General features: G+C 46.5%; 2 protein-coding genes across 3 annotated transcripts; one reads left to right on the forward strand and one right to left on the reverse strand.

The window, feature by feature from the left end:
* The first annotated feature begins 2221 nt into the window (after positions 1–2221).
* Positions 2222–7207, forward strand: LOC307085321 (putative histone deacetylase 1-B). 2 transcript variants are annotated; one of them, XM_079750087.1, is made up of 12 exons: positions 2222–2312; positions 3081–3193; positions 3561–3678; positions 3798–3872; positions 4081–4219; positions 4506–4647; positions 4772–4864; positions 4974–5082; positions 5201–5581; positions 6029–6184; positions 6367–6415; positions 6504–7207. In XM_079750087.1, exons 1-12 carry the CDS (start codon positions 2264–2266, stop codon positions 6529–6531), a joined length of 1452 nt encoding a protein of 483 aa, XP_079606213.1. In that variant the 5' UTR covers positions 2222–2263; the 3' UTR covers positions 6532–7207. The 2 variants fall into 2 exon arrangements, with proteins under 2 accessions (XP_079606213.1, XP_079606214.1); XM_079750088.1 differs by having other exon boundaries at positions 6370–6415.
* A 37-nt stretch (positions 7208–7244) lies between these two features.
* On the reverse strand, positions 7245–10417 carry eif3i (eukaryotic translation initiation factor 3, subunit I). Its single transcript, XM_079750089.1, has 11 exons — positions 10318–10417; positions 9891–9983; positions 9720–9807; positions 9545–9610; positions 9179–9328; positions 8678–8805; positions 8423–8533; positions 8221–8310; positions 8006–8079; positions 7801–7893; positions 7245–7531 (listed from the first exon to the last, which is right to left on the reverse strand). The coding sequence occupies exons 1-11, from the start codon at positions 10318–10320 to the stop codon at positions 7450–7452; spliced, it is 978 nt and encodes a 325-aa protein (XP_079606215.1). The 5' UTR covers positions 10321–10417; the 3' UTR covers positions 7245–7449.
* Positions 10418–11168: the final 751 nt, after the last annotated feature.

Below are 11168 nucleotides of genomic sequence, written 5' to 3' on the forward strand. Positions count from 1 at the left end.
TTCTGGCGCTGTCGCTTCAGTGCTCCTATTTTCATCTCATAGAATAATAACATGACTTTTTTCAACTATTTAAAAATAAACTTTTGTAGACTTGAACTGGAAACACGTCTCTGTAAGTCTTTACACAAATCTGTATTATAAATGTTGTTTGTTTCTGTACTATTGGTGCGGTGACATTCATATATATGAATTCTGATAAGACATGGACATCGCCAACTCCAATTACACCATCTCTCAACATGCCACTGCTTGTTTGCTATTATAACATAGGCTAATACAAAAAACTGTAGTGACTTCCCTTGTGTAAAATCGGATGTCTGCGTCGGAGCCAGCAAACCGTTGCAGTCCAAACTATCGCTGGAGACGTAACTCCTGTAGCTCCTTTTTCAGATCCTGTACTTCATTTGAGACGCTTTCAGCAGCATGCGGACATATCCATGGAAGCCGGTTCAGGGACAGAGCAGTAGTCTTGATCGTTGAAAAGGAGATCAACTTCATCTTCCGGAGGGGCGACGAACCGATCCACTCTCCCTCACGCCGCGCCTTGGGGTTTCGACTGTATACTGGTTCCACTCAAAAAGGGTCGGTACGGCACCTTTTGTAAGTCTCCTTCGACCCTGAAGAGTAGTTGGCTCAATTATCTTGTCAGAACTAAAGTGTCTGCTACAGACCTTAGAGTGAGTGGTGTTGACATATTTATCCCGGGGTATGTTTACAATCCATTGACTCCACGTCAGTTTGGCTCAGAAAGCCATGGAAACTTAATACCCCGTTGAATTTGGCTGACGCTGTAGGTCTACAGTGGGGGACACAGCAGTGCTCGGCGTAGGTTTCTCCTGCCTAAGAAAATGTACCGTTTTTAAATGTTTACGGTCTTGATTCATGTTTAAAGTGTATTAACGTTAGCTGGCTAGCGCGATGAACACACAGACCGGAACCGGCGGGGCTGTATTATTTGAAACAGGAAGTACGTCACACAGTTTAGTGCATGCAGCCCATTGAGTAGGTCCAGTACTAAAGAAATGAAGTACGAGAGTCTGGTAGGACCAGGCTACAATAAGACCCTGCTTGCCCAGTTTCTTTAGTGAGACAGCAGGTGACGTTGTTGGCAGTAAATAATATCACAGTCAGTTTGAGTCCCACATTTTCAAACATAATCGTTCCGCTCTGTGCAATTAACATTCATCTTATTACATTGTATGTACAAACACTCTTGGAATATTGCTCAATAACCACTTCACATTTTGCTGTTTTGAATCTAGCACTAACATTTGGATGTTGTATTGAATGCATTATATATACATTGAGTATATATTTATATTGAAGTGCCACTGATTGTTACAGTAGTCCTCCATGAATACATTAGCTATTTTTCATTGAGTGTATATCTATATTAAGAGATAGTTACAGTATTACTCCAAGAATACATTCGATATGCATTGAGTACATATAATAATAATAATATTAATAATAATTGATCCGTTTTTTATAGCGCTTTTCTAAATACTCAAAGACGCTTTACAAATAAGAAAGGAATACATACAGACTGTACAGACAATCAAACAAAAGGGAAAAAATAAACAACAACACAACAATAGGTAACACATTAAGAGAGCGGGAGAGAGTGGAAGATGGCGGAGGATGATTTGCCAAATGTTGTAGGTGGTCCTGAAGAGATAGGTTTTAAGTTGACTTTTGAATGAACAGTGTATCAGAGTTTCGGATGGCCAGAGGGAGGGTGTTCCAGAGGGTAGGGGCGGCGATGGTAAAGGCTCTGTCCCCCAGGGTGCGATACTTGGTCTTGGTGATGGAGGTGAGAAGGTTGGAATCAGCGGAACGTAGGCGGCGACTGGGGGAGTGGCGATGAAGGAGATCTGTTATGTACAAGGGTGCAAAGTTGTTTAGCGCTTTGTAGGTGGTGAGGAGGATCTTGAAATTTATGCGTTGTTTTATTGGAAGCCAATTAATATAATAATAATAATAATAATAATAATAATAATAATAATAATAATAATGATAATATCTATATTAAAGAGCCGCTGATGGTTACAGTATTGCTCCATGAAAACATTAGATCATATACATTGAGTATATATCTATAATAAAGAGCCACTGGTGGTGAAGTCCTCCCTGATCTCCACCAGTCGGCTCTGATTGGTCGGCAGCGCAGCTGCAGCTCCCTGGTCCGCTCTGATTGGTCGGTAGCGCAGCAGCAGCTCCTCTCGGTGGAGACAGACCGAGCAGCGGGGAGAACCGTGCTAAAATGGCGCTGTCTCAAGGAACAAAGAAGAAAGTTTGCTATTATTATGACGGTAAATATAATATATATGCACTCTTGTTTTGCATACGTTTAGAATCGCGCGAACCTTGTACACAGATCAATTAATTGCATGTTATCCTTCTGTAAAGTGGTGCCAAACGAATAGCTAACAAGAGTAGCCGGCGTGCTAGCTCGAGTGCTAGCTAACTAGCCTGTGCTGCTAATGTTAGCTTGTTGTGCGGCTACATCTCGTCGTTTAGCTATTGTGCTGTGCCTTACTGATATTGTTTAACATATTTAAAATGAACGCTTAATTTCTTCCATAAAATCCATTCATGTTGGGCCTCTGAACGCAGCTCGCCTCTGGGTTATGAACCCCTGAGCGACCGGCGTTAAGAGGTTCATTACCCAGAGGTTCATCCCGTCCATCCACTTCCTCTATCATCAATCAGTTGAATCAACCTATCTTCAAATCCTCATTTCCAACCGTTTGCTATACAAGTTGCGTAAATCATGTTTCTAGGGGACCTTGACCGGCCGGTTCAGTATCGCCTTATCGTCCCCCGTTATAAACCCACTACCATAGAGCTGGATAGGGGTGTTGCACCAAAAAACACCCTTTTTTTATTTTACAGTGGGTGCAACACTATCCATTGTGTGCTGCCATACTGTAGTATTATCAATGATTTGTAACAGTCAACTGAATATAAATTATGTATTGAGGATAACTAAAAGAAAAAAACAAAAATAATGGTTTGAGAGAATTGCTTTCTGTGAAACTTTGGTGTACAGTTGATTTGAACGTTTTCCGACTTTTCAGGGGACGTTGGAAACTACTACTATGGCCAAGGCCATCCAATGAAGCCCCACAGGATTCGCATGACCCACAACCTCCTGCTGAACTACGGGCTGTACAGGAAGATGGAGATCTATGTTAGTAGTGGCCACTTCCTCCCGGGAGCCAAATACATGCAGTGTTGAGGAATGATCTTTTGTTTTCTTGTGTATAAATATATTATGAGTTATTTCTATTTAACTATTTCAGAGCAATGCTGTGCATTCTCAATCGCAAACTTTTGATATCTCTCCTGACACCCTGCTCATTAAAACCTTACTTAACTAATGGGTAATAAATAACCATCTCTGGTTACTGGTTACAAGAGGCCAGTTCTGAACCACAAACACATTGCACAATGTATGTGGTCAGAATAAGGAAATAACATGATTGAACAGGTTCTATTTTCCTGTGCCGGGTGACTGAGGAGAAGGTAACCCACTGCTGGGTGTGTTGTTCCTCCAGAGACCACACAAGGCCAACGGCGAGGAGATGACCAAGTACCACAGCGACGACTACATCAAGTTCCTCCGGTCTATCCGGCCGGACAACATGTCGGAGTATAGCAAACAGATGCAGAGATGTGAGCTCTTTTTTCATCAGACTGCCCGGCTGCTGCCTCATCCCGGTTAATGGCTTTTAATGATAGATCATCATATAAGCTATAGGTTTATATTCTAACCTTTGGTTTCCTCTCCCCAGTCAACGTAGGGGAGGACTGTCCTGTGTTTGATGGGCTCTTTGAGTTCTGCCAGCTCTCCACCGGGGGCTCTGTCGGTACGTTTCCTCAGCTGTGCATCACTCTCAGTTCACGTTCACCCTGCCTTGTTGGAGATCGTTCTGGTAGTGGGGGTTGTGATGCATATTGACACACAGTTTTGATTGGGTAAGGTTAACGCTGAGTTCACAAGTTCCATGTTCTTAAGGGTTAGAGACCAGCGTCAGGGGTCCCCTCTGATCCATATCTCCCCCCCCCGTGGTGTAGCCGGGGCGGTGAAGCTGAACAAGCAGCAGACGGACATCGCCATCAACTGGGCCGGAGGGCTCCACCACGCCAAGAAGTCTGAGGCCTCGGGGTTCTGCTACGTCAACGACATCGTGCTGGCCATCCTGGAGCTGCTCAAGTAAGTGGAAATGGGAGTGGCCTGACCTAGCGAGGCTGGGAGGAGAAATTTCACACTGCCTTTGGTGGTCAACACGGCCTTTGTGGGCACTTTCTTTCCGTTGTATACAAACCCTTGACTAGTATGCCCTCAAGTGTGTATGGATCAGTGGCCTCGCATGATGATTCTTCAAGAAATTTGTATTTTCTGTGATGAAAGATATAAGATTTGGCCATCATCTAAAAGGCATCCGTCATCTAGTTGTGAACCATGGGATGCACTAACACCCCGACGCTGTGTCCTGCAGGTACCACCAGAGGGTGCTGTACATCGACATTGACATCCACCACGGGGACGGTGTGGAGGAGGCCTTCTACACCACCGACCGCGTCATGACCGTCTCCTTCCACAAGTACGGGGAGTACTTCCCCGGCACAGGAGACCTGAGGGTAAGTCAGATGTCTGTGTGCATGCAAGTCATGAGGCATAGGGCATTGAGTTTGCTTTGTTTGTGTGTATAATGCACACAATCTAAAAAGCACAACATTGAATGTTAACAATGAGTGTTCACAGGACATTGGAGCCGGGAAGGGCAAGTACTACGCAGTCAACTACCCCCTGAGAGATGGCATTGACGACGAGTCCTACGAAGCCATCTTTAAACCCGTAAGTCTCCCTAGATTACAGAGCCACAGGGTCTAATGTAGGGGCTTTCAGGGGGTCTTGGTTGATCCTGATCGGTGTAGTAAGCACATTGTTGGTGTGTAATGTGTAGATCATGGCCAAAGTGATGGAAATGTACCAGCCCAGTGCTGTGGTCCTGCAGTGTGGCGCCGACTCGCTCTCCGGAGACCGGCTGGGCTGCTTCAATCTCACCATCAAGGGTATGTCGGCTCCGAGAGAGGGTCTCCAAGGGTCAGGTCGGAGTAAAATTGTGGGTGTTTGTGTGGGTGGGGGGTCCTGAACGTTGTGTGTGTCTTGTCCTGAACTGTGTGTGTCCAGGCCATGCCAAGTGTGTGGAGTACATGAAGAGCTTCAACCTGCCCCTGCTGATGCTGGGGGGAGGCGGCTACACCATCAGGAACGTGGCCCGCTGCTGGACCTACGAGACGGCCGTGGCGCTGGACTGCTCCATCCCCAATGAGCTGCCCTACAACGACTACTTTGAGTACTTCGGGCCGGACTTCAAGCTGCACATCAGCCCGTCCAACATGACCAACCAGAACACGGGCGAGTACCTGGAGAAGATCAAGCAGCGGCTGTTCGAGAACCTGCGCATGCTGCCCCACGCGCCCGGCGTGCAGATGCAGGCCATCCCCGAGGACGCCCCGCACCCCGACAGCGCTGAGGAGGACGACGAGGACCCTGACAAGAGGGTCTCCAGTAAGTCCTCTACCCAGACCATCTGTGCACCTCCCACTGTTGGTGTCACCTTGTTTATGATGACCAAATCTCAAGACCTGTTCCTGTGGCCCAGCGAGGCATACCATGGCCCTAGGATCCAGTAAACCTGGTTGGCCCCTGGCCCTAGGATCTAGTAAACCTGATTGCCCCCCCCGCCCTAGGATCTAGTAAACCTGATTGGCCCCTGGCCCCATTCATGCTTTTTTTGTTTTCAACCCTATCTGTCGGTAAATCAAGTCCAAATGAAAGTGTGTGCCATCACACTGAGGGGGGGCTACAGATGATAGGTGGGTCTGACTCAATGGACGGGACCCCTTCCTGTCCATAGAAGTGAGGCCCCCCCGGGTTACAAACATTGAGCGGTCTTGTTGTGTATACGATGTGAGGGTGGACGCTAATTGGTGCTCGTTCCACGGTTGGTTTCAGTCCGCGCCCACGACAAGAGGATCGCGTGTGAAGAGGAGTTCTCAGACTCGGAGGATGAGGCTGAGGGCCAGGGCGGGGGCCGAAGGAACGCAGCCAACCACAAGAAGCCCAAGCGTGTGAAGAAGGAGGAGGAGAAGGAGGGCGAGGAGAAGAAAGGTGAGGCACCACTACCACCGCCTGGCCTGTTGTCCTTTAGATGGACTACAGGTGGCCTGGCCTGTATTCCATCTAAAGGTGGCTTAATTTCCATCTTGGATTAACCAGTCAACACATTTCTATTTTTGCTTCTACCAATTTCCATACTGCTAATGTTAATGACCCTTCTATCGTTTTCTTAGCAGAAGTGAAAGAGGAGGAGAAGGAAGAAGAGAAGATGGACACATCTGGGTAAGTGATGCTGCATGGACCGGTTGGTCTCCATATGTTCATATTCATTAAGAAACATGGACTGACTTCATGTCTCCTTTTTATTTAGACCAAAAGAAGAGGCGAAGACCACCTGACTCCCCAGGTCAAAGTGAGACGATGCCTGGACCCCCCCCCCACACCATCAATCCAATCCTACTGCAATGTTGAAAACCAAGGACTTATTTTCTAATCCACTTTTAGCATCTGTGCCTCCTGAACTGCCTGGCTCAATTCACTTTTTTAACCTCATCGGATTTCTAGATGAGTGCAAACAGGACAGCAGCACCAAAGTGTTGCCATTCAAACTTGATTTGAACTTTCAAAACGTATTACAATTCACCTTGTGCTCAACAAAGGAGCGCTGGAGTTTAAGCCAGGTCATCTTTCAGACAGTAAAAACACCCTGGTCATATAACGTACCCAAACAAAGTCAAACATGTTGGATTTAGTCTGAGGGTTTGGTTATGTTTCAAATCTTTAAATATTCTCTACACACTAAAGGATCCTTTTAAACACTTTCTGTACCCTTTGAGACTTTTGTAAAAATCAGTTAGTTGCATGTTTGGAGTAGGCATTAATACATTTCCTTATGCCGTCGTCCTATTGCTATTTGGTCATTTCCCTTTTTTATTTGTGTGTGAATGAGTTTATACCTCTTTGGGGACAATGAGAAGTGAATAGTTTTAGATTTCATGCCTCCATGTGTATGAGTGTTTGATCCTTGTGCATTGCCCTAAACTTTGTAATAAGAAATAAAGAAACTGCTTTCAATTATGTCTCCGTAAAGTGTACAAAGAATGGGCTGTGCTTGGAATTTAATCAGGTTTAATTCAGGAGTCAAGTTAGATGCCATAACTACTGCAGATTTCAACATTACAAAAACTCCAGGGATGAAATATACACGTTGTCTTCTGGGTCACAACCCTTCATCCATGCGAAAGGTCCCGCTGGAACCCATAGACGTGACAGTTCATAAAGGGTAGGGGCCCTGGTCGGTCGGTAGTCCTTTGTGGTTAGGCCTCCAGCTCAAAGTCAAAGTAATGTGGGTCGAAGTAGTGAATCCTCACGTAGCCGTCCTCTCCCCCGCTGCTGTAGCTGCAGATGGAAGAAAACCTTCAGTTCATTACAGGGCACAACTTACGTTCTAAACAGCCCTGAACTCCACACGCCTCCTTGAGGGAGGTTTCATTCTACTTGCTGAGGCTCTGCTGAACTGTCACTAGGGCAGGAGGACTTGGTTTTTAGTGTAAAGGTAGAGCAATTGCCACGCTGTTTCCTGTCGTTTCTAGAGAACATTTGAATCAAATTGTTATTTAGAATATAATTTGTATGGGGTTTAAAATGATTGTAAATGTGTCTCCTACCTCTTTCCATCCGGGTGAAAGGCCACACAGTTGATTGGGCCAAAGTGACCCTTGACTCTGCCGAACTCCTCTTCATAAGCGGCATGGAAAAACCTGGAGGGGGGGGCAGAGAGAAGACTGCATTCAACACTTGCATCTGTGAGAGGCTGTGCTCACCGCCATACAGCTGAAGAGACCGCAGACTGCCAGGGGGATATCCTCTTACCTGGCCTCAAACTTGCCGATCCTGGTAGATGTGGTGGTGACCTCCATGGCTTCCTGTCCACCTCCCATCACCACCTGACAGGGAAAAAACACAAGAGGCAAACCTGATGGGCACAGAGCTAGACATAGGCCAGCCTTCAAAGGCTAAGATGACCCTTGAAGCTGCAAAACTTGGATAATGATTCTGTTTCAGCAGTGACCGTGAGGTCGCCTTACGTGGTCCATGATGGGCGAAATGGCCGCAGAGTTAACGGGTCGCTCAGTTTTGAAGGTCTTGATGTGATCCAGAGTTGTGGAGTCAAACAGCTGGACAATAGAGAACACCGTTGAACATGGTCAGTAATTGGAAGCGATGGACACCCACACGACGGCGTGTGTTTACAGTCTGCTGGATCTGGGCGGAGGGGCGGCGCGCTACCTTGGCAGTGTTGTCCTTGGAGGCGCTGATCACCATGGTGAGGTCCACGGAGCTCTGCATGTCGTTGATCTGCTTAGTGTGCTCCTTGATCTTCTTCAGGACCTCCCCGGACTGTGGACACAACACCCAGTTACACTCAGGGTAACTACCTTCAGTTACCCTGCTGTACTCAGGACACTACAGTCAGTTACACTGTAGCGTCGAGTCAGGACACGCTAAACACGGGACACAACCACGACAGGAAAAAAGAGCCACCTTGGCGCTGAACTGGTTCATCTCCCCGCTCTCGTGTCCGGCGATGACGTACTCGCCCAGGGGCCCCCACACGGCGCTGGTGATCTTGGACTCGCTGCAGGGCACCGTCATGTAGGGCTGGTTGTCCTCTGCACCACAAAGAGAGGCATGAGCAAACACTACCACTGAAGAGGCTTGATTCATACGCAAACTATTCATTTAGCTAAAATAACGTATCAAACCACCTTTCTAAAGACGCAAAGACACAGTTCATCTAGCTTGAGGCTTAAATTACCCAGACATGTCTGCAGTCAATAATAGTAATACAATCACACAGCCAGTAGGAGTGGGCCGAAGACGTCTTGATGGTTTTATGATCCTGAAAGGTTCTAGCCTATTGACTGTGAGAGACTCAATCTTAGACACTGCGATTTAAACACGAGATCATTAAATACAGTCTATCTTTAACATTATGGAGTTTAACGTTCTCTTTTCTCTCTTGTAACTAAGGAGGCTGTTTACTTATTTGCTGGGGATCCCTCAGGTCGAAGAAGTTGAGGTAGCACTGGTAGCCCATCTGCTTGTCCGTGGAGAACATGATGATGTTTCCGCTGAAGTCGAAGCCACAGGTCCTGACGGCAGAGCTGGTCTCCAGCAGGGCCAGCTGTTTACCTGCCAGAGGATGGAGTCTTGGTTGAACCATGGTGACGCGGGCTGTCCGCTCAATGATCACGCATCACTTTACAGTTGACCCTTGGCTGCAATGGTCGTAACACCACCAGTCAAATACATTACACACACACGTTCCAAAACGATGACTACCTGACAATCGCTGACGAACATTCACAAAAGATACCTAAAATGAACAATTCCTGCCTCATGCCCTACCTGTTTCACAGTCCCACAGTCGACAGCTGTTGTCTGCAGACCCCGTCAACACGTTCTTGGTGTCCCCTGAGCCACAGTGTTAAGGACATGGACCGTTCTCACACAATACAAACACACAAAACAACTGAATGTAATGCCATGCCAACGCTATTGAGAGCAGGACTAAAGAGGATACAGTCACAGTCCACACACCACACGGCTCCAGTGTGCCCATTGTAGGTCCCCAGTCGCTCGCCGTTGACCGAGTACCACGCGTTCACCACCTGGAACCAAAAACATCTGGTTTAACTTTAGGAACCGACCGGGAACTCTCACTGAGGTGAAGTGCGGCTCTCAGTAGCCTTACCGTGTCCTTGGCCACGGAGAAGAGCAGGTCTCCCTCTCGGTTGTATTTGATCTGAGTGATGGAGCGCTCGTGCCCCTGCAGCAGGATGGGTTTCTAAGGCGAACAAGAGGATTAGTATCCATCATCTGGAGCATCATCATCAGATGTATCGATAATCTGTAGCATCCTCATCATCGGATAAACCGATCATCTGTAGCAACCTCTTCATCGGATGTACCGATCATCAGATGTACCGTCCCTCTGCTCATTGTGTCATAGGCTAGGAACGAAGCTATCCAGCGCACCGACTAGTAGCTAGCTAACTAGCCAATTGGCTAAGCTCACGGTAGCCGATGTAGCTCCCGCAGAGCAGACCTCTTAACCTGATAAATCCATGTTTTCTTTAAAAGTGTAACAGCGCCGGAACATATTCATGACCCAGACTCACCATGACTGAAGTCCCTTTACTCCGTATTCGGTGGTTGTTTATTCCAACGAAGAAATAGAAAGGACCAACACTCGTGTATCAAGCGCCGGGTTTTCGGCGGAAAGGAGTTAGCACTTCCGCCTTGGCCCCCCTAGCGGCCGGTCAGGACCCTCTACCGGCCGGACAGGGGCCCCCTATAGGCCGGAGGGAGCTGGTGCTTGTCTTAAAATGTCATTCATATGAGAGGAAGTTTGACCACTACACATCAAATCCCTCCTTCCCATGCCATACTACATTAGGCCACCATGTCTAATAAACAATACAGAGTATAGTAATTATAAGAGCATTAGGTCTGGTTTAATGTATTAATTATTAATTATAATGTATTATAGTTTACCAATATATAGTTACAATTCAGGGAAACCTTTTATGGAAATGTGCTTTTCAACCTAAACAAAAACTTTGTGCAGCTTCCTCCCCATAACAAATCCCTTGGGTATCCCAGAACTCTGACCACACCACCGCCAATTTAAGAGAAAGATTGTACAGACAGTGCACAAACACACAAAAGCAAAATAAACAAAATTTTCAACAATCTTTGGTGTGTTCCAATAAACCACAGAATACCCAAGCACTAGATTTGGAGGCACTTCACATTTCACAAGACAATGATATTCAGTTAATCCATAATATTCAATACAATAGCACAAAGAATAGAAGTAACTGAATAATGAGCATGGAAACAGAGCCGGTTTTCAGCTCTAAGTAGACCACTGTATTCAACACCAACCCTCCTTCATATCATCGTTTGCTTTCCCTGTCAGTGGAAGTAAAGCAGCAAGTGGATACACTATTTTTTTCTGTTATATTAA

This window comes from Pollachius pollachius (genome assembly GCF_949987615.1).
Source record: "Pollachius pollachius genome assembly, chromosome: 13".
NCBI lineage: Eukaryota > Metazoa > Chordata > Actinopteri > Gadiformes > Gadidae > Pollachius > Pollachius pollachius.